Genomic DNA, 26,546 nt, shown 5'->3' with positions numbered 1-26,546 from the left:
TTTTTTTTTTTTTTTTTGGTCTAACCTCTGGGATTCAAAGTGCCACCATCTCAAAGTTTTGAGGGGAAATTGAACTTGAACATTGAAATGCTCAAAACTCGAACAGTCACAGGATTTTCCACATAATGGCATTATAAACCACTGTCAGAATATTTAGCAGTAAAAGCCACGTGACGTGGAAGTATAAAACAAACTAAAAAATATCAGCACATCTCAGCGGTGTTTGCTTTACTTTTATTTTATTGAGACTGTGTAAAACAAACACTTATTTTAAACCCTGCGACAGGGCGATAGCACACATCACATCACTGACTAGAAGTTACGCTAAGTACAGTAAATCTAGGTTTTACAGAGAAAAACGAAAATATGTCGACAGGAGCACTACATGTGTCGGGCTAGTCTACATATTACGGTAGCAAAAATCCGATGCGCGCTCTCGCCTGGTTGCGGGTTACTACGGTGATGGGCAGCTCCGGCGCACCGTTTGCTGTTCCGAGTCTGAATCTCAGAGCTCCGCGATGAGTGTCGGCACCGTCCGCCCTGCCCGCACACCGCACTGACCCATCGGCCCATCTTTCCGGACGCCTCCCCGACCCCGCAGTGAGTAGCACTTCTTATTTATTTCTACCGAGTCTGCCCGGCAAACTCCACATTTTTACTTGAAGGCGCCCCAAAAGCCCAGCGGAGTCAAAAGTGACCGACCGTTAAGCTAAAGTGATCCCGCTCGGTTTGTTTGAAAAAAAAAAAACAAAAAAAAAAACCAAACAAAAACAAAACAGACAAACAAAAAAAAAAAAAACAAAACCGTGTCGACTCTTTCTGTGACGGAAATGATTTTAGCGCCACGCCAAGTTGTTTTCTTCCAGCTGTGCTTTGGTTTAGCTTTTGTTCGACTCTTGTCACATGAACAGGTGAGGTCTGAAAGAGTAAATGTCCAGTTGAGGAAAAGGCTTCATTAGCAGGTGAACCTCAGTTATCCGCGTTTTCCGTCGCTTCGCTGCTCAGCAATCACCGACGACTCATGTTAAAGTTAAAATTTAACAAATGCGAGTCGCCCCTCTGTAAAAGTGTGCCGTCCTTATTCAGCTGTTTCATGTACTTCTGTTCAGTGGCAGCCACAAAATACACTACACTAATTTTTGGAATTCATGGATAAATTGTGTTATTTCCAATCATAAAATAGTTTAAAACGCGTTTAAAAAATGTGTTTCTTCAAGATTTTGACATTGAATTGATTGGTAGAACACATAAAATAACCCCACAATTCATGAGAAAACTCAACTGGTGTGGAGGTAAAGTGAAATCCAAATCTGCCCACGTGAATGATGGAAAAATGCCCCATTAGAATTTGTTGTAATGTTTCTATAAATGTCCAAGGGGTTTGCTTATATTTATCAGTTTCTCAATAATTTCAAGTAAGAATGAGTGCAACACCAAGTGGCTCATCCAACAGGAGATCATGCATAGCAAACAGAACACATACAACAGTTCAGGCTTGTGCTTTGTGTGTCAAGACTTGTCCCAAGTGCAGTTCAGGAATCCTGCAGCACGGAGTTAATGCTCTCAGCCTCGTGTACAAAGCTAACCTATAGTTTAATGTTTAGCAGTCTCCGTCCACTTTCCAATGTCAGTCATATATCTTCTTTGTAGCGTTGTTTTTATTTTTAATTTTTTGGTCTCAAAACGACTGGTTCATTTGCGGAGACATGTCCATGTTTGTGATGCTACGAACATTTCAACACACAGCAGAACCTAACCCAAGGTTGCTGGCTTTTAAATTGGCGCAAATAACATGGGAGAAGAGATGTTGAGGGCTAGTTAATTCCTAATATCTCACAATGCAAAAAATGTGACGACAAATGGGTAAACAAATTAGGGATGTTTTCCCCTCAGCATTAAGTTTGTTTGTTTTTTCATGACTCAAATCTTGGTTTCATGCAGGCAGTTTGACAGTTGGACCATAATCACCTTCAACATGTCATCCAGGGTCAGTTGTTGTTTCTAATTGGCCCAGGAAATGAAAAGCTGAAATGCTGCTGAATCTGTTCTTAGTGTCCATGGCGACAAATTTTTAGCTCGGTAGAAAATGAATAAACTAGATGTGTAGTGGGCAGCAGTGGAATCTGAAGATACTGTGGCCGGGCTGATGTAGCCATCAATGATTTTTCTGGCAAATGAAGGTGTGCAACACCATATGTGTCCTTTTATCCAAAGCAAGCAGTATAAATCCATGAATTATTTTCACTGGTCATGTAGTAGAATTTAACTGTCTGGATGTTGAAGTGGCTTTGGTAAATAGGTCAGATCTGGCCTGGATGTTGACCTTTCAGACTCTTCTTTTTCCAGGAACACTTGTGACTGCAGGGTATTGTCACCTCAGCCAAGACTCTTTTTGTTTTAATTGCAAGAGCTTCTTGCTGATGGCTCTCAATTACAACAGCACGGCTCATATATGACATTTAAAATGTACAGATTGTCATCAAAATGGACCAACATATGCATGTATTACATTATACAGTGACCTCCAGTACAAATCAGCCTGCTTCTGCAGGCTGCTGTTGGTGGAAGGATTGCCATATTTACTGTGAAAATACCTCTAAGGAAAACATAACTTTTGCAACTTTTAAATTCTGCCCCATAGGCTTCACCAGACTGGATAGAGAGTTAAACTGGTGTCCGTCAAGTGAACAAGCAAAATAATCTTTGGAGAGTTAGGCAGTGACATATGTAGATCGTTTTGCTAGTCTGTGTAGTTTTTTGATCCAGCATTGAGGCAAGCAGTAACACGGAAACAGCCTTTGGCAATCACATTGGTCCCTCACACACTCTTGACATGCTGCATGCTGGGTAGTCAAAACAGATGGCAACCCTCTTTTTTTTAATTTTAACCCCTGAGTGATTAATTAACACAGCCCAGTTGAGCAACAAACGGCAAGGATTACATTTTTAATGGTTATTTATCGTTGAGCTGTACACAGCAACATCTATCGGCCTGTATTTCCCTGAAGCTGTTGTCCAGACACAGGATCACAGGAACAGTGGCTGTCACCCCAAGACTCTTTCATATATATAATTTTTATAAAAAGAGAAATAAATTCTTTATTTTTTTCCAGGATATGAATGGATTTCAGTGGGTTTTGTTTTTATTATGGTGATTGCTGCTTTAGATTTACACAGAAAATAGCAACAAATATAATTTACCTCAGCAAAATAGTGGCAACCTATATTTAGTTACAGCTCTCCGTTCTGATTTCTGGTGCATCTCTTGAGATGAGCGTGTACCAGCAATAATGCGCTGCCATTGAGAATGGCTTTCTCCTTGGCTTCTTTGCTTTTAATTTCCTACTGTCTGGTGTGACAGTGGGTTAGCCATAGACTTTAATAATAACCCTGCAGCAGCTGTGCCTCTGTTTATTCCAGTGGACAAGATTAGAGCCTAAAAGCATATGCTGCTTTTCAGACTTTGCTGTTTTATGCTGTGAAAGACTGCTCACTCATTGATTATATCAGGGGAAAACAGAGAGGCAATTCCATTGTTGAAAATGCATAATTTTTGTGTACATTTTGGTAGTTATTTCCCTCAGGTAATTCCAGCTGTCAATGTAACATGGCAAAATCAATGTTTTGGACTCATTATCTTTCATAACCCCTTGACCCATATTGTGTTCTTGTCTAATATATTGTACTTTCCTTGGATGGACTTTTTATATCCTCTGTTGTACTCTCCAAAATGACCTGCGTTTTAGGGCCTTTCCCCACTTTTCTTCATTTGGCAAAGACATTTCAGACTTTACACAATTGTTTTTCGTTTCTGAAACAAATATATCTTCTGTCATTTTCTATGGACAGGCTAACTTCAGAGGACTCCACAGGAGATTTGGGCAAACAAGTTGTGGCAACAGAAACATCAACTTCTTTTGACGTTAGGAACACACTGAGTACTCTATACCTGATTTCAGTAAGTCAAAGTTGTTTTTTTGTTTTTTTTTTGTGCCTTTCACTGATGTGTAATTGCATATTAATTGGTATACCAAGCCTGCTGTCGCCTGAAATGATGGGTATGTGAAGCTGTGCTGGTCAGCTGTTCAGCGAACTATGCAGTGGTACTGCTTGTTTGGGCTCTGAATTAATCCATTCTCACAATCTACATTTGCATGACACCCAAAAAAATAATAATTCTTGCGTTACTCTGACTAAAACTGGACTTTTAAAGTACATGTAAATATGTTATCTCGACTGAAATCGAATTTAAAATTGTTGGAATAACACACCCAGATAATGCAATTGAAAGTCGAGCCACTGCTGCATTTATACAGACAGTTGGACTGGAGCTGGAGGAGTTGTTCTGCACATGTGCTTAAGTTTTGTGCCAAGCTATGACCTAGAAGTCGAATGGCATTTAAAACGTAAATGTAGGAGTTCAGACAAAAGAATCCAACTAACTGCTAACGCATCGAACATGGCAAAGTCTGCAGCAAAAGCTAATGTTTGGACGGATACAAACGCGCTAACTTGCTAGCTCACTGTCTTTTTATCTTTCCACCTCTATTGTGGTCTATGGCATCATTGGTCAGTCAGTTGTGGCCCATTACCCACAAGCTGAAAGAGTGCAAATCGCCACCAATGGTAGCGGAGGCAACATGATTTCTCCAAATAAATCGATTTCACTCTTGTGCCTGTATACTGGGATGAGGACAGAAGTCCAATTAGATGGTTTTATGGAGCTATAACCATAGCTCGACTTAACTGTGCATGTAACATACTGATGGTCAAGCATTGTGATTATTTTGGCTGGTTCTGCGTATGAAACCTTTATCTTAATGATCTCAGGTTTCACCCTTGACTTTCGGACACAGTCACCTTTCACTTCTCCCAGCAACACTTGCACATCATATAAATCTGTTGAAACATTACAGTTACATTTGTGGTTGGCTTATCTCTTGGTGACCTTTTTTTGAAGGACTCTGTTCCTTCCAAGTAATGCAAGAAATAGTAATGGCTTGCCTGCCAAATGTTAAAAATGATACAATTTCTCTTAAATGGATGAATGAAGATAACACTTATTTCTGTATTCAGAAGAATAGATGTATTTGTCCGATGTATTTCACCCTTAGTCAACAATATACTTTTTAATGATGGTAATCTCATTTCCACAGTAGCATTTGTCTGGCATAATTATGCACTCCTGCACTTCCAGGCCAAATGGAGTGGTACCTATATATTTAGCCACAATGGGTAACAGGGCCATGAGCCAGTTGTGTCCAAAACTATGCTACTTTCTAGCTAGTATACTTTTATTTGTTGAAAAATCAGCTGCATACAGTTTCAAGTCAACTCAATTTTATTTAAGTAATCCCAATTTCACAGCGTGCCCCCATACAGGTTTTGCAAAATACAAAATGGTGTTTGTGAAAACAGATTTGGTATCTTGTCTTAAGTCAAGTTGAACTGCATTTTAAAAGCTCTGGAAAACATATGGGAAAATTCACCCTAAATTGCTTTCCCAGTTAATGTTATAGAGCTTCCCTTAATTAAAGGAAGAAGAAGAAATAAAACTGATATAAAAGCTTCCATGAAATTAAGAAGATCTTGCAAAACCCTGTTGCTAGTCTCCAAATACTCTTTTGCTACAATCATGTAATTTGTACCGTATGATTTTAAGGAGTCTTTACTTGTCCTCCAAGACATCACATCACATATTTTCTAATAAACTGAATTGAAATGTGAACAAAACATCAACAACACTTTTCTGAGCTAATTCATGATATCTTGAACTAATTTTACCAAACTTGAAAGATCCACATTTCATTAATAGGCTGTATGAGTGTGAGAATGTGGTTGTGGAGCACTGGTCTTTTAAAAAAAACAAACAAAATCAAACTGCTTTATTATGAACTGAATTATGATTCTGCTCATAGTATACCTTTAGAAATGTTGCAATCCATTGTGCAATAATCCATCTACATCTGTTTTAGGATTAGCATGTACTTGCTAATAGATGGTGACATCAGCAATTATTCCAAGACAGCTTGAAATTGCACAATACTGTATTTGTACTGAACTACTTTTAATATTTTAATCAGACCCAAAGAATAAGATTACATTATCCAATGTGCAACAAATTAAGCCATTACAAGCTGTAACTCAACCCAATGGAAAACAGGCTTAAAGGGATCAAAAACTGTGACGTTTTCAACATATTACAAATATCTGAATGAATATATCTGTAACATGAAGTGTGTTTGTAAATTGCCTTAGAATAGTACTTATAGCAATAAGATAGTGTAACATGCACATTTATGTTTGTAATTATCAGAATTAGGGATGAGCGAGTACACAACTATCCGTGTCTGTTCAGCCATCTTCATGATCTGCATCTGTAGTTGTACTTGTAAGGGGCGGGACTTAAACTGGAAGTGGGCGTGGTTTATACAAAAGTTGTATTTTTAAGCCTGGAATTGATATGGGTTGGTCAGAGGTTGCTATATTTTTTTGTAAGCCTCAAAATATTTTTATTTATAGCTTAATTTGCATTACACCAAGGTAAGAAGAACGAACCAACCAGAAAAAACCTGACCTGTTGAAGAAACAGTGAGAATGAGAAACGCAATGCGAGTTGCATGCAGCCCTGTTTTGTCACAGAAGCACCGCAAACCACCATCTGTTACAAATCAAATTTTTACCCCATAACCCCCAAAAGTGGGGCAGATTTGAATGTTTGGGTTATAAAAACCTATTTTAAAATGATGATGTAGCAGTGTTGCTGTAGCCTAACTTTTTTTATCACTATTAGGTTAAATGATGATCTTACCAGGGGACTCGATCGGGTAGTTGTAAATATCGATGTATGTCACCTAAGGCCATTCAGTGGGTTCATTTCTCCATAAAAATGAAGACGAACAGAAGGGACAATAAGAAAAACCCACAGATGTGAGTTTTTTGTTGTACTGTTTTTTCTCCGGTACAGCTAGCGTGTTAAAATACTCATTGACATGTTGAAAAAACGTTTTAAGCTAACTACTGGACAGTGTTTTGAAATGTTTTGAAATTGTGCTGCTGATTGTTTTTCCTTTCGGTGGGCATGGCTTTGGAAGTATGAAGTGTTGTGCCCTGTCTCTATCTCAGGATGCCCTGAGGAGGATTTTCCTTCAGCCCGAGCACGGCTGTTGACTCATATTACTCGTATGGTACTTGTCCTTTTCAAAATTGCTATATCCATACCGGATCGTTTCAGCCGAGTATCTGGCACAACCCTAATCAGAATGATTGGGTAATGGTAACAGACATGGTAACTTGGTAGCAAGGGCACTATCACAGAAGCTCATTTTATATTGTTTTATACCTGGCACCTGCTATGAATGTTGATACATACTGGTGGCACCAATACTAAATGTCATCCCACTTGCTCCACTGGGATGGGAATGGGAATTGTTGAGTTCTACGTATATTTCCAAATATATATGGGTTAGTTGGATAATTTTTTTTTTGTTTCAGATGAAACACCCAATGAAGCCAGATGATTTGTCCAAGATAGCACATCATAAGATGTACGCAGAACTATAATGCTCTGGTAGAACCAGGTACAACAGCTTGTACCATCAGCCATCTTTGATGTGATCTTTGAGCGATCCTGAGAAAGAGATACTGACTTTGTGAAGATGATAAGGCCACAACTGCAGGAGACACCAACCCCTAGGAACATGCGAGACTCTTATAACTCCACCAGAGCCCACAGCAGACTTTAACATGAAGGAACCCTGTCTGAGGGAGACGGAGGAAGTGATGAGGAGGGCAAGGGCCAGCTTGACACCAGGCTCAAGCGGAGTAGCCTACAACCCCAAGCTACTCTGCTGACTTTTGAAGGCCTTAAAGAGTAGTCCAGTTTGTCAAGGTAGGAGAGGAGCCAAAGAGCAGATCCAAAAACATCCTGGGAGGCTTGCTTTCCACAGCAAGGGATAGAGTGATGTCAGTGGACCTAGAGCAGCAGCTGAAGATTCCAGCCTACATCACCCAGTCTGTGCTGAGACCAGACATCATCTTGGTCTCAAATGCCACAATGCAGCTGATCCTTCCAGAGCTGACTGTGCCCTGGGAGGAGAGGATGGAGGAGACACAGCAGAGGTAAGGGCAAAATACCAGCAGCTGGTTGCTGCAGGAATGAGTGGAAGACTGTGTGCTTGCCAGTGGAGGTGGGCTGTTGGGGGTTTGCAGGCCATTCCCTCAGCACAGCTTACAGGATCCTGAGCAACGTGGGTCAAAGCAGGAGAAGGGCCATCAGTAACAACGTGGAGGCAGTAGAGAAAGCATCCAGATGGCTCTGGCTCAAGAGGGCGGACAAGTGGGTGGCGTAGTATGCCACCTGACTAAGGGTGTCTGTTGTAGGACCCAAAACACCCAATGAAGTCAGGATACAACACTGATGATGCGTCCATGTTAGCACATCATAAGATGCATGCAGAACAGTGGCATAATCTGTCTGCAAAAACAGTGAAGTTTTAACAAACCATATTTTCGAAATAATTAAATGTTTAATGCAAATTAATATTAATGAATGTTAAACACCTGTGTTGTTTAAAAGAATTGAAATGGGAAAGTAAAATATAATTCAACCTGGACGCCTGGAAGCCACTGAATTGGATACACACACTCATGCAAGCGCATTTGTTAGATGCTACTAGGAAATATCTGTTTCCTGACCCCGTAGGACACCTTTGGTAGCAGTGTGGACAGTGGACTTCCTTCCTGCAATGCTACAGCTCCAGCAGCTGTAACTTAGTGGATGTACAAGACTGACTTTGTTAAGGCCATATTACATGGACAAAACAGCATGCAAATTTAATGCTTGTAAGATCATATACTCCATTAAGCAAAATACAATTTAAACTAATAACACCACACACTGACCGACTGTGCATATTAACAGTTAATTTGTTTTGAATATTTCCTGGCTTCAGCTAGTGCTGCTGTTGGACCTGAGGCAGTAAGGAAAACTCGGCAAGTGATAGGAGTTAATGAAGGGATATGGGAGAGGAAGAGGAGGACAGTGAGAGGGACAGGTTGAGCAGAAGTAGATGAGATTGAACGACATTTATAGATCAGTTCTCTGTTTTGTAATTTTTGTCGAGCAATTATTTACAGTGACAAATTTCAATGACACTGTTTCCATTTCAAGATTTGAGTGTTATCAAATTACAACAAAAAGATTACACATCCTATATTAAATTAGTGCAACATTGCCAATATTGTGGTAAATAAATACATCCGATTAACTGTATTTATTGCTGGTTGTGACCGGATAACTGACATTAATGAGGCAGAGAAGTTTCTTCCATAGAAAAGTAGTTTAAATGAATAAAATCATGGAGTGACTGCCCCAGGGAATAAGCCAAAGCTAATTTGGCATGGGTGGCAACTTAAAAAAATATATATAATATATTATATTAAATATAAATAATATATAATTACCTCATCAGCCACCCTGTGCAGCCATTGATTTGACACTGGCTACAGTTGATCCTCTCATTTGTTTCTGTGTAAACTCAGCTGAGCCCTTATGGTATTTGTGGTGCTTGGGGAAAAAAAACCTGATTAGCAAGCTAGGTTGGTGTATTCACAGTTACCAAGAAGCAACTTTGTCCTGTCTGAAGAGGAGTTTACAATGCAGACCTTGGCATTCCATCTGAAGTGAAAATGTATCTAATTAGCCAGATAAGTGGTGATCCATCTCAAGTCTTCCCACAGTTAAAGTAACAGGCTGTCTGAGGTATTTGTGGATGCACTGAAGAGTTTGATATGTTTTAGAAGAAAAGAATTACTGGAAGTTTTGGTCTACATAAAACCAATGGCCTACAAAATGGCCTACATGTCTTGAAAGTGGGCTGTTTGCTTAACACTGACATTTGAAGGGAAGATGATTTCTTATTGAAAATGTTATCTTAGACTTTTGCACAATGAATTCTTGTCTGCCAACAAACTACAACGACATAACTGGTGGTATCCCTATAATTATAACAACTTCCTGTTGAAAGTCCTTTGAGCTTCTTGAGGTTCTTTTTTCAAATTTTCTGTAGATAGTCAGAAGTGAGGTTGAGGTTTTGACATGCAAGGTTTCAGAGTATTGATTTTCTGTGACAGAAAACCTTGTATATTTGCACTTTGCCTGCAGTGTGGGAGAGTGATGGACAAACCAATCACAGCATGAATAGTAAAACAAATGTTACGTGCTGGTGTTGGTATGACCATGGCTGTGTGTATTGCAGTACTTGTGGAAGGTGCTCTGGTTACTGATATAAGGAATTGATTCAAGTGTTTCTGTCAGGGCAGAGTAACACAGACAGAATGAAAGTCTGAAATTTTTTTTAACAAGGTTTCTTTATTTTACACATTGCTGTACCTTGCAGATATGAGACATGGAGAATTGCCTTGTGAGAGGCGGAATTCAAACCTTGACCTACAGCAGTAAACTAATTTGTTTCTGTGATGTGAGAAAGGTAATCAATTGACCATTTACATACCTAGTTGTAATAAGAGCTGGATATTGAACTTCAATTCAACTACATTGTGTTCCTAAAAAGGCAAATAGAAAATTATCAAGTATAAAAAGCCTGGTCTCCTCAGTGTTAAACATAGAATATGTGATTTTTTTTTTTCTTTTTTTTTTCTGGGAGTCCTCCATTAATGTAATTTGGAACAAACAGGCAAATCTGATCATATATAAAAATAAAATCTAGTCTAAATAGTTGTGCTCCTGGCTTTATACACTAATGTTGATGTTAATGGCTTTGATGCTGGAGCTCTTGTTTGCTCTTTTGAACTCCAGAGGCTGATAGGCGAAGATGTGATTATTGCTGGATAACACTGCCTTCGTGTGTGTGCATTCATTAGCACCATCAGGCCTGAAAGGATGAGCACAAAATTATATGCCATCCTGTCTTACATGTTAATGGGAGGTAGTGATGATGGATAAAAATCCATACATTTAATGATGTCAGAATAAATGGCAGCATGTTGGATTTTTTAAGGATCTATTTTTGACCTTTTACTGAGCAATTAACTCCACCTGGCGAAATCCTTTGTGACGTAGATTCAGACTTTAAATAGGTACTCTTTGTCATACAGCAGAGCTGCCTAGCAACCAGGTAGCACTTCCGCAAACAAGATGAGCTGAACCATGAGGGTCGGGTGGCAGGGAATCAATCCTCTGTTCAATTAACATGAACAAATTTTTCATTAAATATGGGCTGACTTCAAAATCACTGAGAGAAGTTATTTCCATTCTGTGTTTACTTGCTGTTCATTGTCCCACTAACATGGGAAGAAAATAAATTCCCAAAGCCTTGTTGGTTTCCATAAGTACAAAAAACATGTCTATTCTACTTTTAGATATTGCAGATTATTGCACCCCCAGATAAGATCAGAGCATAATTAGAAGAATGTAAACAGGAAAATTGGAGGCATCGTGATAAATAAGAGAACATGTTTGAAGTGTTGCCTTCCGTTCTTGCACCAAAGAATATGTATAGTGCATTCAGTCATTTCGTGTGGGAGTATCAAAGGGCCAGAGACCCAGACCAAGTGTGCAATTCTCCTTTTAAGCTCCAAAATAAACTTACATCTCTTTATCCCCAGGATTTATGCACAATGCTTTCCTCAGTGTGTTTCTCTCAATCAAGAAAAATAATCTTCTAATCTGGAGGCCATGGTGGGTTGTATGTCCAAAACTCAATACTGCCGGGAGATTTGACAGTAGAATAAAACCTCCAAATGATTGTTGGCTGTTAAACCAACTGTTAAGCCACAGAACACAAAGTAATTTTGTTAAGTATACTATAGCCAAAATTGTCTACATCTTACTCCTTTTCGCTTCTCCTCAGGAGAGAATCAAAGATGAGAGCAGAGTACCACCATTTATTAACTCCAGGGCCTGACCACTGCTCTGATTTCTAAATGTCACCACTAATGATCATTACCTGTTGCCATCTAGTCATTATACAGCTTCTCACATTTCACAGCTCTTACTAAGATGCACAATATAACTTAGCGTAATAATGCTTCTGGTATTGTCCCAAATGAAATGGACAGAACATACAAAGGCTCCACTGTGTCTGTTGCCGTTTTAAGGCTATGCAAGTAATAAGTCTAATTGTTACCCACAAGTGAAAAAGTACACCATTGTAGCATGAGGTTTTCTCTGCTAATAACCATTTGCTGTGCCTCATTAAAACCTGCCTCATTAGATCACTTAATTAGTCTTAGCTAACAGTTACCCCCAACAACAAGCTTTTGACATCTGGTATTTCTAGCTCCATGCAACTCCACAGCATCGCCAACACTTTCAATTGTTCTTATAGCTTGAATTGTGCAGAGGTATATATAAATATGTAGGGATGTTGAATGTTTGTTCTGGAGCTTGCAGTTTGTAGTCCTTTTTAAATACATTGTGTAATTTTGAAAGGTAGTGAAACAGAACATATTTTTAATCTACTCCCTTTGGAATTATTATTATCACCTTTTAAAATCATAATGACTGTATGATAATATGCTACCGCAAGGAAGAGCAAATCAACAATAACTCTGTTAGGCGCTGTCTTTGTATAAGACTGAAAATAGTAATTATACATGAGCAGTTATAATTGCTGGTTGGCTGTTTCTTGCAGCAAAACAGCAGAGACAGAGCTTTGAAGCTTTGTGCTGCTTTGATGGCATGTGTGTTTTGATGCATGTGTGCTGGTTCCCTGCTAAGCTTAGATAGTTCTGCTCCTTGGAGGAAATCATTCACCTCCCAGCTGATTGTGAGCACTGAGTGTCAGCTATGCTTTACCTTACAACTTTCTCAGTTGGTGTCACAGTAGACCTCCCATGTCAAGGTGGCTCCCAAGATAGAAACACCAAGCCATCTACTGGCTGTGACTTCAAGCTATTATCACATGAGCACTGTATAATGTAGCGTAAAAATAAACCACCTTCTGTTCTGGCACTCCACTAAATTATACATTGAGTTTCTACACTTCATATGAGGAGTACAAATCAATGTGGAGTCATACTGTGGCCATTTGCTGTGATTCATTTTTGTCTGCTTTCACACATGCATATAAACGGAGAGCCAAAAAGAGAAGCAACCAAGAGACAACTACGACTAACAGATGTAGTTGTAAAATCTCATTTACCTACTACTGATATACTTGGCTTTGCATGCCAACATAACTCCTCACTGATCTTCAACAACCACTCTAACAACATGCTTGCATAATCATGTCAGTAGAAGTTGACCGACAGGAGGGTAAATTCCCTCAGTTTGCTGTGATGTAATAACTGAATATTAGGCAGGGAAACTCCAAATCCCTGGAATCATTAGGACTGGTTCATTCCATCTTAGCTGTCCCCAGATGGTCCTGCAGTCTTAATCTGTGAGACTCAGCAGAATAATGCATTCACAGTAACTGAGGAGCAGTTCTTCTCAGACTGTCAGCACATACAGATCCTCTTTCTCTTGTATGGAGTGCAGTTTCCAGGGTATGTATTGGTGGCCTGTTCTAACTCCAGATAGGAATCCGCTGCATTTTCCATTGTCTCTTGTTTATGGCCAGCTGTCGCAAGCACTGCTCTGTGTTCATCTGTTTGCTTTGCCCTTTTGCCACAAATGAAGTTCACTGATAATTTCCGCCACATCAGAGTCAGCATCTGTCAAGCAAGGCAACCACTGCATTAGTACATATGAGGAAATATGAGGAAATCTTTCAGGAATCCTGGTTAGCTGTACGCCCACACTGGATCAATAGTGCAATATTTTCTTGTGATTTGGTATTTTACTGTGTCTCATCCATTCTCACAGGCAGACAAATTATCAAAGAAAAATTTCTTCTCAATTAAACTCTCACCTAACACAATACATATCAGTTACATGAAATTGCAGATGTTGTATAATGAGGCCTGTTTATCCCTTGCAGTCCTAACTGTTTATACACACCACTCAATGCTAAAAGCCATCCACTAGCACCTCTTTGTAGCTTTTGTTGTCCCAGCAGCGACTTTATCCTGTTAAATCTGCTGTTAGATACAGTGTGTACAAATATTATGGAAGTTTTGTACAATGACAGAAAAATACAAGTACAACACTTTTATCTACAAAATACACTGTACAAAAGTGTCATGTTTTTCACCAAAGCCCCTTTTGAACTTGGCAAAAAACTTGCAAACATCTAGCCTTTGTAATTGCAGTTATGGGTATCACCATTCACACCCTGGTCAAGTAACTTTACAGTAGTCGCGATTATCATCTCCAGCTCCAATGGGCAATGATGTAAACATTGTCCTTGAATTTCCTTTTCCACGCTGTGAAAGTTATTAGAGTTCACCGACACTGTAACTTTAAGTAGCTCTCCCACTGAAAGTGGAAAATTTATACAAAGCCTGGGATTGTGCCTCTTTGCTGTGCTTTGTTTGTAGGGATTTTAATGATACAGTGGCAAGAAATAGTAAGTGGACCTTCTTCTGCATAGATGTAGCTTAAAATATGGTCTGATCAAAGTTAAAATAGCGAACAAAAACAAGCTTTTTAAACTTATAACACATATTAGTACATTACTTTTGGCCGTACTGAATACATAATTTAGCAATTCACAATGTAGGCTGGAAAAACTGTGAATCCCTTGACTAATTACTGTAACAGAAGCTAATTTGAGTCAGGCGTTCGCTTACCTGGGGTCAAATCAATTAAATGAGTTTGAATGTGAGTTAGAGTGAAAAAGTTTTCTTTCACTTAGACATTTGGAGTTTTAACAGGCACAATCTCCTGATGTGAACCATGCCTTGCATGTAAGAGCTCTCAGAAGACCTGCAGGCACAAAGTTCGTGATAGTTAGAGCAAAAGACCTGAAGGAATCTCCGGGACTGACTAATATCTTTGTTTATGAGTCCACAATACACAAAACTGTGTACTTAGGAAGATGCTGCCCCAGGCCCTGGACAGCTCTCCATCATCAAGGGGTTAATGGAATTCCCAAGTTTATCAAGGAATCCTAATGGATAATGTCAGGGTGACTGTCTACTAGCTGAAGATCAGTAGAAGCAAGGTACTGCCGCAGGACAATGACCATGAACATCGAAGTCAATCCACTAGAGAATGGCTTTGACAAAAGAAAATCCATATTTTGAAGTTACCAAATCAGAGCCCAGACTGTAATACGCTTTGAGATTATTGCTGCCAATGAAGAACCAAGCCAATAGAGAAGATAACTGGCTTTGTTAGTTTGAACCACCAGCAACACAAAGAAGGGTTAGGGTTAGGACATCTGCAAACCAGTCATGCTCCGCCAGTAGTCATCCCGTCGGAAATCTATACCATTGTACCAACCACAAGATGGACTTTTACTGGAGTCAGTAAATCATTCTGAGTGGGCACAGAAGACATAATTTTGATTTAGCATTAACTGCGCACACTTGTTCTCACAGTCTGTTGAGTAGAGGAATTGTATTTTGCCTTATCATTTGGCACAGTAAGATGCTGATAGATAGGATTTGGAGACCATTGGGTAACTTTGTCTCATATTATTTATGGAAAATAGGAGATAAGCCGGCTGTAGAGTCTGGTTTCTTATTTTGAGTAACACATTTGTTCACAGTTGCTCTTCCACACCCCCACACTGCTTTGTTCATATGATACAATTATTTTTCAGAGCATCTTTATAGTCACTAACCAGAGCTCTCTGAGGGAATTGTCACCTTTCCCACAGTGTCTTCCTCTTATGTTTAGCAGCTTTTCCACAGCACATGTTCTGTTACAAATCCTGCGGTAGGAACAGAGACAGCACTGTTTGTATTCATATTGTTCACGGTACTGATATCTCAAGTTTCATCCATTTGTGAATTGATTAGTAATTTGTATGGTCTTTTCTTTGTTTAACCCTCAGGAAGGTAAGTGCTTTGGTATTCAAGTAAGACATGATCAGTTATATAAAGTGAAAAGCCTTATGTCTGCTCTTATTTGTTTCATCATCACATATACAATGCTTTTGAAGAGTAGCTCCTTTTAATTTACCAAACCTTGAATTTGTTTATTCATTTATTTTTATTTTTATTTTATTTAATTTTTTTGTACGCCGTTTGCATGTTCTCCCTGTGTCTGGGTGGGTTCCCTCCCGGTACTCCAGTTTCCTCCCACCATCCAAAGACATCATGTTTAGGGTAATTAGTGACTCTAAATTGTCCGTAGGTCTGAGTGTGAGTTGTTGTTTGTCTCTGTCTGTCTCTGTGTGTTGACCCTGTGATGGACCGGTGACCTGTTCAGGGTGACCCCAGCCCCAGTCCAGTGTGAGCTGGGATTGGCTCCAGCATCCCCCTGCAAACAGATAAGTGGTAGAAGATGGAAGGATGAATGAATGAGATTTCCCCCCCAACCACTAAGACTAAGACTTGTATATCTGGATCATGTCAGTTCAGCCACTTTTTATATTTAGTGTTGTACTTTTACCTTGGAGTCTTAATGTGATTCAAATAATTCACGGTTGTACATGATAGGCACTTTCAGGGCTGGCAGTAGGCCTTTTCATTTTTTTGACAGCCAAAATGTCTTGTTTTATCAGACCAGTGTGTTCAGAAAGAAAAACAAACACAGCAAATTCTCAGATTGTGTCTGCTAAGACAGTAAACAAAATACTTTTGTAAAAAGAGCACACTTACCCTCATGAAACATAATTTTAATCCAGGATACATGTATTTAATGCAATTCAATTCAATGGTAGAATTGTAAATTAAGAGATGAGCTATCAGCTGAGTCAGCCCTCTCAGACCAACCATGTAAGTGAGGTGTTGTGGAGCACTAGAAATTACAGGACTCTGTGGTCTCACTCCAAAAACAACCCTCTGTATGTCTTTTTAGCTAGAGATATCAGTGTTGTGTCAGTTGGGCTGCAAGGCATATGAAGTTGTTTGAAAACTTTTCTCCAAAGGACTGCCTTGACAGCTTCTAGTCCTTTACATATTGATCTATTCTCCATCTGAACAGCATCTCTACATGTTCAGGGACTGTTTTTGGTTCTATGCTGTGAAATTCAGCTGCTTGTCGTTCATTCTTTTACAGCTCTATCACTTTTTTTTTTTTTTTTCCATCGTCTAGCTGTGATCAGTTTAGGTTCACAACTTGAGTGGCTATACATGCAGCTGTAATTAAAAAAAGAATGCTTGCATGCTTCTTCTCAGGTTGACTGAATACAGATCAGAGCCTCTTGGTCCGTGTTAAAATTCACCTACTTGTTAGTGGCTCTCTGTAGAGTCTGTATCATCAAAGGTGGCTTCAATCACAAAAAGTGCTTAAAGTAATGAAGAAGCAATTGGTCCATCGACTGTTGCCAGGCAACTGTGACAGCATTACTCTGGCCGGCAAGGAGCATGGGTGGGGAAATGCAAGGGAATTCAAGCATGTTGGAGAGATGTGATTCACTGATGCATGCAGTGTGTCTTGATGCTTTATCACATATTTTTATGAGGTCATGATGGTGTAACAGATCAAAATTCAGAGGTTCACAATGTCATTCCGGTAGTTTTTCAACATTTATGTGGAAGTTACACAGTACTAGTACGTCAGACTGAAAAAAGATTTGCCTGTTTGCCTGTTTGAAAAAGTTGGTCTCTTGTTGGCATGTATCAAGCAAGGATTTGGAGTTAGACGGTAGGTTTGGCAGGATTTCAGTTTCATAGAATATCTTTGCATATGCAAAACTAAATATACAGTTTATAAAGCAAGCATTTGATTATACTGCTTGGAAACAAGAAAAGTTTGACTTTTTGTGACTAATCTAATTGTGCATTTGATTAAAATAATTATGCTAGAAGCAAAAGTCTCAACACCATTATTCTTTGAGTGTAAGGATTCACTGAGCGTAAGTTTAGTAACAAGTTGAGAGATGTCTCGTGAATTTTTCCATCATAAAATTTGTGAAGAAGAAACAAGGCACTGCTGACAGGACTGTAGGTGGATGAGAAAAACTTTTCAATGTGTTATGAAGCACTTTGATTTCTTAAAAAGGGGAAACTAAAATTTGCACTCATTCTTACTTTACACCTGGGGTCTGATGAAATTATGTATAGGGTAACTGAAATTATCTCTCATCTCATCTTCTACTGCTTATCCATTTCCGGGTCACAGGGGGGATGCTGGAGCAAATCCCAGCTCACATTGGTTCAGGGCAGGGTACATCCTGGACAGGTTGCCAGTCCATCACAGGGCCAACAAACAGAGACCGACAGAGATGAACAACCACTCACACTTGCACTCAGACCTATGGAATAGTATGGACAATTTAGAGTCACCGATTTACCCTAACATGGATGTCTTTGGACGGTGGGAGGAAACCGGAGTACCCAAAGGAAATCCACACAGAGAACATGCAAACTCCACACAGAAAGGACCCAGGCTGGGAACTGAACCCAACACTACTGTGCACTACTGTCAGATTTTTTAAGATTGCTCAAACTAGCAACTGCTAGATATATATATTTTTTTTAACTGGGTAACTTACCAAAATTGATTTATCAATTGCAATTATGATCAGCTTAATGGATTGCTGATTAAATCTCAAAAATGCATATTTAAACATGTTGTCACTTACACAGAGTATGTCCTGTAAAATTTGTTTTTGGGCTGTTGTGTCAGTGTTAAAACATTTTAAGATGTTCACGATATTGTCCACTGAGTACACTTGGTTTTCATTCTGCTTTCTTAAGCCATTTGGCTGTGTAGTCTTTGTAAAGAGAAAAGAAACAAATAACACAATTTGTTTACACTTACTCAAGCCACAACAAGCACAAGGAAATGCTTGTAACTGAGATGATACACTTCCGGTTTGCGTTTCAACGCTTGCACTGATCATATTTTTTCCTTTGCTGGGGACTCAGAGCCCTCTGTTAGAGCTACTTCCTCACTCATTGAAGAGCAGTTCAATAATTCCCCATGTTCCTCTTGGAATTGCCCTGGGAATATCCATCAGTTTTTAAACAGGCAGTCTCTTTGTGTGTCTGTGTGTGCACTTGTTAGTACATGCCTTATTGCCTCCTGTTGTGTTAGATGTTATGTTTTTGAGTCAATGATGATCTCTCCTCTTTTGGGCTGGAATTGAAGGCAAGTGGACTTCTCTCACATTCTGAAAGATGTATCTCTTACCTGAAAGGCTTGTTCATTTCGAACAACTGAGTCAGGTCCAAATACATGGTACTGGGAGTCGTGGGTATTTAACCTAGAGTATACCTTGGAGGTGGTCCTGAAAGTGCTTTTCCCACCCTGCCATTGAGGCCCATTGAGCTCAAATGGTTCAAGGTGTGAATGGGAGTTATACTAGCCGCAAAAGTATTGTGTTAGCTGGATGATAAATGGTGTCATGAGCCACGACCTCTGTTCAGGGATGCTCAGTCTGGTCCTGATGAGCTAGCTCCACTATGTTGCAAACTACCACGCCACAGGTGCAATGCACAACATAGGAGAGCCAGCTGTCTGGAGGAAAGGTTAGGGCATATTGCTGTGCAGGAAATCGAAGCTGACATCACAGCCACCTTCTACTTACTACGTCACATGCTAGTCGAACTTGGTCAATCCGTGTATGTGTGGATGTCTGCCTGTGTAAAGCAATAGCTTAGGTCAGTATTGAATACATTTGCTATTGACAGGCACCTCCTACTGCAGAGGGGTGGAACTCAGCTTGTACTCAAATGATTTGCTTTTACATAATGGAAAAGGAAACTTACTTTCTTTATTTTCACTCAGCCTCTTTTCCACTGGATCTACTTCTCCAATCATGCACTTCTTTGATTTCTTTGACAGGTCTGTGAATCATGGCATCTAAATCTCACCCTCCTTTGATGAAGAAGCACAGTCAGACAGATCTGATAAGCCGTCTTAAGAGCAGGAAGATCCTTGGAGTTGGTGGCGAGGACGATGACGGTGAAGTGCACCGCTCAAAGGTGAGATCATTTGAAAAGATGCCTGTCATATTAATTCTATAAATTGGAAAACAAAGTGAAACAAAGAAAGCAAATGTTCAAAATTAAAGTGGACAATATTGCTATAATGCATCAGCAAGAATGTCACTTTATCCACAGATGCATTAATTAACTACGTAAAGAGTTATAGATTCCTTTCAAAAGCCACAATGGGCTGCTAATTGGCTCATCACTCTCATGGTGTGCCATTGTGTGCATTTGCTCCTTACGCTTCAGTAAATCTAGCTCACGCTATCCCATCAGCTCTCGCAGCTCCACTGAGATGGGACTGGCTCTCTGGGGAGCCTCCAGCTTCTTGTATTTCATGTATTGCGTTTCTGCCTTGCATGCATTTTCACATTCAATATACATTTTAATATACACTAGTATGTACATCAAAACCCAACAGCACACATATTGGTTCATGCCCGTAGACTCAAAAAATGTCTTATTCATGTATGTTGAGCAGTACAGTTGCAGACCGACAATTTGCCATTTCTGGTACCACTAAATATCAGTAATCCACAGATAAAAAAAAAAACAACAACAAAACATCAAAGTCAGATAGTATTAAAATGAGCATAGGGAGAGCAAATGGTTCCTCACTGAAATATAGATTTGAAAAAAAGAATGAGCGCAGGGTGCAGAACAGAATAGAGCAGGCATATGATGGTGGCCGATGGCTTGTGATGAGCTGTCTTATTTTTCTCATCCCTCCAGCGTGTTTGTTTTTTTTTTTTTAAATGCTTAAGCAAGGAACTAAACCCAGACATCTGCCATTTAACCCTTTCACACAGCATTACAATGGGGACGCACATTTAAAAATAAATAAAAAGATTCTGAATTTACTTTAATGACTCTGATCCTGCAGAACACAACAGGACAATACCTTGGCTAAAGTGGCCTATTGTATGTGCTGAGTTGAATAGGGGGATTACATACGTAACAGTGACATTGAGCTTAATTTAGACATTAAATTGTGGCTTAAACAGCACAATTTTTCACTTGTTTGAATTGTCCCATTTATCCTTGCCACAAGTACTTGTGTTAAAGAGGCCCTTGGGATCAAAATGTAAGGTTAGGGGCATAGCCAGAGTTGAGTTGGAGGCGGAAATAGTTTGTTCCTGTGGTTCCTGTAAACAAAGGAGGGAAGTACTTCCCTGGTCTACTGACTGTCTCTCCCTGGTTCTACCACTGCGTCGGGATAAGAATGCATTTCCTATTACTCAGGCTTTGTATTTTTGCTGCTGTATGAGTGTTGTCCATTGCGTTGTTGTTAATTTCTTTAAATCACTGGAATACTACTATGTTACTAAGATCATATGCATCGACCAAACTGTGACAGTATAAGGTATACAGCCAAATTTTCTGAATATTTTCTCCCAGAGGGTTATAAATAATAAATAAAAGTTAACATATTTACTTAATGTGAAGGCACTAACTGGCAACATGTAATTGGAAGTGGACATGCTCAAATGACAAATTTTAGGTTGTGGGATTTTACTTCTGAAAATTTTTTATGGTCTGAAAAAAATGGGCTTTGTTTACTGAGTGATTGATGACAAAGCCAGGCCATTATACACAATGATGTTTGTGGAGAGAGATGCTTAATCACAGCGTTATTTCCTCCTTTTCCTGTTTCTCCATCCCTCCCCAACTCCTTTCCGGTCTCCGCACCAAGCCAACTCTGTGCCATCAGTTGACACTTAGTTCCCTTTGAATATTTCTCATACCAGTCATGAATATTTATGTGTTCCTGTCAAAACCAGCAGCTGAAACCATGGCACATGAGGGTTGAATCACCTGGTCACATGATCACAGCTGGCACATGCTTACTTGTGAACAGGCATGCCAGCAGGGAACAGGGTGATGGGTAATTCTTAAGCTCAATATTTTTAACTTTTGGCCTTTTGCTGAGGGCTCTGCATAAAGATCAAAGCTAGCTGCAGCCATGAATGACAGGAAGAATTTGATGTCACTTTATGCTCTATGGGAGTAGGGTTTAGATTACTGTGACATCATCAATAAGCCACCTCGATCAACATTAAGGATGAGTGAGTACACCACTATCCGTATCTGTTCAACCATCTACATGTTCTGTGTCCGTATTCGTACTTGTAAGGGGGGGGGCTTAAACCGGAAGTGCGCATGGTTTATAAAAAGTTGTATTTTTAAGCTTGAAATTGATATGGGTTGGTCAGAAGTTGCTATATTTATTGTAAGCCTCAATATATTTTTATTTGCAGCCTAATTTGTATTACACCAAGGTAAGAAGAGCGATGATTAATGGATGTGAAATGGATGTTGGCACAGATGTTATTTTGAAACTTGTGTTCCTCTGCTATGCATGAGTCTTTTGTGTAAAATGAACCACAAAGAAGATATTATAGTTTTAATTAAAAACAATATGGCATGATAGTATCGATATGATTAAAATGAGCGTACTAAATCAACCCATCATAGACAAAAAATAAATAAATAAATCAATAAACAAACAAATAATTAAATAAATAGACTGCCGTTAACAGCATGTAATAGCAATATTTTGAAAATTGATTTCATCGTTCTATGATTTATTAGTTAAACCCAAGAAAAGGGTTTGATCTTTAATGATGGAATAATTGGGAATTATTGTTAGGGCAGTGAGAAGATCCGAAGGGATATGACAAATTAATTTAACTTTACAGTCAAGCAACAGTTGTAATCTCTTTGTGGGTTACTGTCTGTTTTTGGCATTTTACCCACTTACTCTCTATGAGGTTTGACTGGAGCAGTTGTTTACCTCCCATTTGTGTATTTGAAGTCAAAGTCTCAATTTAGCAGCAATACATTTCCCATTGTTTAAGATAGAAGCATCAATTGTGTTGTCTGACCAACAATCCCACAGCAAATTGACAGCAATAATAAAACTGAAAAAGGCAGTATGTTTACATTTTGTAAGCTGGAACGAGAAAGGTCAGTTTTTCATTGTTGGACAAGTTATTTGAAAGATTAATTGATTTAATAAATGTGTCATTGATACAGTTTTTGCGTGTTGACCAATTGTTTCAACCCAACATCAAATCGGCCTCATCACAGTGAGAGCTTGTTTTTGTTGTACTGGTAACAGAGCTGTAGTGTACACGTTTGGGAGAGGTCCATTTAAATATACTGGTGCCTTATATATAAGGCATGACATGATTTGCTTATTGCATTGTTTTTTTTATCGCTAGGTTCAAAACATTTCCAGGAACTTTGTTTTTTCTTCTGCCATAAATTTGGTAGTTGGTTGTTTATCCATAATTCATTGCATAGGCATCTAATCTTTAAAAGGGCTGATTAAGGAGGCGGAGACATTTAAAGTCTCTGATTAGCATTTTTAGTAGATCCCCTCTTCCTACAGTCTTATTTTTTTCCTCTGCATTGTTCAGTGAACTTCTTTCATGTAATTTGCAAAGGAGATGTTGGATTTGGACATTAAATACACCTCAATGGCTTTATTCTTTACCATGTGGTGCTCTGATGTTCATGCTTGTGATTATGTTAAGATGAATGGATTACAATTACAGTTCCTTTCTCATTACTAATTTCTTTTTCCTTTTATTATCTTCTTCCCTCATAGATCAGTCAGATGCTTGGAAATGAGATGAAGTTTGCAGTGCGAGAACCTATTGGGCTGAGGTGAGATTTCAGCTGCTCAAAACATCACATAGATAATACAGCACACTATGGGTGATCATGAGCATATCACTTCTGGTAAAGTCCATAATGTTAACTCTAAGAAAAGAAATGTGCATTCATTACTGGCTGTGGGAAGTATACTACAATCCATCATGGTAAAGTCATATGTTTCTCCTCAGGGTGTGGATACTTATCTCAGCAGTGGGTTTCACAGTTATGGCTGTGCTGGTAAGTGTTATTTTATTTATCAACAAAGTGAAAAAGTTGTTTCACCTTCATAACATAAGTCATAATTGATTTATGTTATGATAGTTTCTGTCATTACATAACTTAAACAGTTAGGTAGGAGAAAAATAACTCCTTTTAGATCCAGGAAAAGTCATGTCGTAAACCCAGCAGTGTCGGATGTATGAGTAAATGGCTCTGTCTTTGTCGGCGACATCACCTAAATGTTCAATATCCTCAGTGTTCATGACACACACTGACTCTCACACAGTAACAAGAATACATTGTCAATAGTGCTGCATGCTCCATTTTAGGGCCATAATGGCCATTTGGGGACGTGACAATCCTGTTTTGTTGAAGTCACAGAGCTGTGTTGTGCCTCTGTTTTCCAACATAGGCCCTGGTGTTTCCAAACCAGCTATATGAGGTTGTTTTTGAGGCGGAGCTCTCCATGACCAGCATCTCTGTTCGCCTTTATGGAGGAGCACTTCTCAGTAAGTCTTCAGTCCTAAAATGCAAGAAAGACACACAGATAATACATTCATCTCTTAATTCTTTCTCTTACATAACTGCAGGTTGGTGAGTATATTGCATCCAACAAAGGTGCACATTCACAGTGCTGTGTACTGCCAGTGTTTAATTTTAATTTATGTACTTGCTCAACATATATACTGGTGTGTTGTTGCTCTCTCTGTGATAATGTTTCCTCGTGGATTCATTACTGTTCATAAGCATTCAGTTAGTACAAAAAAATTGTCTTTGCTGCAACGTCATTCCTTTAGGCTACAGAGCCAGTATGGCACAGAGACCAGTTTTTCAGAAAACTCACAGCAGCAACTACAGTTGTTGCTGTTTCTATGGCCTTGTATATCAGGTCTAACTCCAGTGGGAATACAGTGATGCATGGCAAGACAGCGTTTGCACTGTTAAAGTGTGTGTGTGTGTGTGTGTGTGTGGTGGGGGGGTGTGTGTGAAATGAGAGGAGGCACTGTATTAGTCTACATTCAAAATTTACAGATTGCTCACATAATAGTCCTTTAAACTTAGTCTTTTTTGTTTTTCCATGTCACGCCACTTAAAAAAGCCAGGTGCTTGTGAACTTTGTTATTTGTGCTTTGCTCCACTATTGCAGATAAATTATATTGAAGACGTGCTCACTTATTTGTTGGTGTTAGTTTACGACTGTCAGGTGAGTCATCGAGCCATTCGCTCAAGTAGTGATTACATGGTTTGTGAGGAGGCACAACATGTCTGATAGAGGTGGGAAAGTTAGTCGGGAAAGCAAGACAAGAACGAAGGGTAGAGGAACTGCTTTGAGTTCTGCAAGATTGTCTCTTCAAGTTAAATCAAGCATGACATAAGTCAGATTGATGTCAGAACATACCCAACAAGATCTTGAATCAATAAAAGTACACACAATATTAGCATCTGCTGAACATGCTCTCCTCTTCCTTTGCCTCAGGACATTATGGACATTATGGGAATACAAAGGCAAAACCACATACTGTATTCAATAATAGTACATTGTATCCATATCGTACTGAATCTTCAAATCAAAAATAGCCATTACGGTGTTGCCTTAAGAAAGATAAAAGGTTGGAACACATGGAATCAGCTAGGAAGATGTGAATGAACTAGCATTCAGTCTCCAAAGGCCAACAAAAGATTAACTTCTTTATTTTAAATGTCAGCAGGGCTGTGGGGATTAGCAAAGAAAAAAGGTGACGTCTTAGGAGACAAGGAGCCGTCAAGGGGGGCCGCGGTTGGGGTCTCATCTGCTACACAGATGGAACCTGGCAGGGAGAGGACGAAGGGTGAAGTCCGTCAACACCCACTTTCCTGCCCACTCCCTGCTCATTTCCACTGCCTTGTGTGTTTGTGTGTGTGTGGTGATGGTAGTGGTGTTGAAGGTGGGGGCATCAGACAACAAAGGAAAATTAATCAGAATCACAAATCAGAGTATTTAGCACAGTCAATAATAGGCAAACTAACTATGTATACATGTTGTAGATTACAGTTTTGTTTCAGCTGCAAGTAGATTGCTCTTACATTGTTACATTGAATGTTGATTTGCTACCTCAAGTTATTTTCTGTGTTTATAAATTCCCTTTTATCACATCCTTTTCCAGGCCTGGCCCTCATCATGTGGAATGGTCTATACACAGCGGAGAAGAATGTCATCCAGTGGACTCTGCTTAGTGAAGCCTGCTACTTTGCTGTACAGTTTCTAGGTGATTAAACATATCCAACACACAGTTTTCCAGATGTAGTTATTTCTAATTGCCCCTGGTTTTTAGAGTCAGAGCATCAGAGCCATTGCTCTCTTGCTCACCCATTGCCACACTTGCATTTGTTGACTTGTGTTCTTCAGAAATGTTTTTGCCAGTGGGCTTTTTGTTTATATGTTGATACTGCCCCCTTGTGTTAAGCAGGTGGACTCACAACCTTGCTTTCTATGTAAGGATAAGATTGTGTGTTGAGTGTTCAAAATACAGTCAAACCGTATGAACAGAATAGACATAAACATTTATTGTTTTTAAATAAGTGGCTCATCTTGACTATTCAACTTTGACTTCATAGGTATGCCATTCACCACATACTCAATGCATCTGACATGCCTTGATCTGGTATTGTAGTCTGACTCAGACTGAGACTGAGATTTGACTAGACCAAGCTTGCACAATGTGACATGT

At 39.3% G+C, this 26,546-nt stretch overlaps 1 protein-coding gene across 2 annotated transcripts in view; it reads left to right on the top strand.

Annotated features, from left to right (window-relative positions):
* The first annotated feature begins 464 nt into the window (after nt 1-464).
* The window catches only part of LOC115056642 (tumor protein p53-inducible protein 11), a 28,905-nt gene continuing 2,823 nt past the window's right edge, over nt 465-26,546 (top strand). The window contains exons 1-7 of one of the 2 annotated variants that reach the window (XM_029523238.1): nt 465-600; nt 3,850-3,958; nt 19,811-19,950; nt 23,570-23,628; nt 23,808-23,856; nt 24,251-24,347; nt 25,983-26,084. In XM_029523238.1, coding sequence (XP_029379098.1) covers nt 19,822-19,950; nt 23,570-23,628; nt 23,808-23,856; nt 24,251-24,347; nt 25,983-26,084 — 436 coding nt within the window. In that variant the 5' untranslated portion in view covers nt 465-600; nt 3,850-3,958; nt 19,811-19,821. The remainder of the gene's footprint in view (nt 601-3,849; nt 3,959-19,810; nt 19,951-23,569; nt 23,629-23,807; nt 23,857-24,250; nt 24,348-25,982; nt 26,085-26,546) is intronic. The other variant, XM_029523239.1, reaches the window with a different exon arrangement.

The sequence above is a fragment of the Echeneis naucrates genome, chromosome 16 (genome assembly GCF_900963305.1).
Source record: "Echeneis naucrates chromosome 16, fEcheNa1.1, whole genome shotgun sequence".
NCBI classification, from domain to species: Eukaryota; Metazoa; Chordata; class Actinopteri; order Carangiformes; family Echeneidae; genus Echeneis; species Echeneis naucrates.
This window is presented reverse-complemented; position numbering and strand designations above follow the sequence as displayed.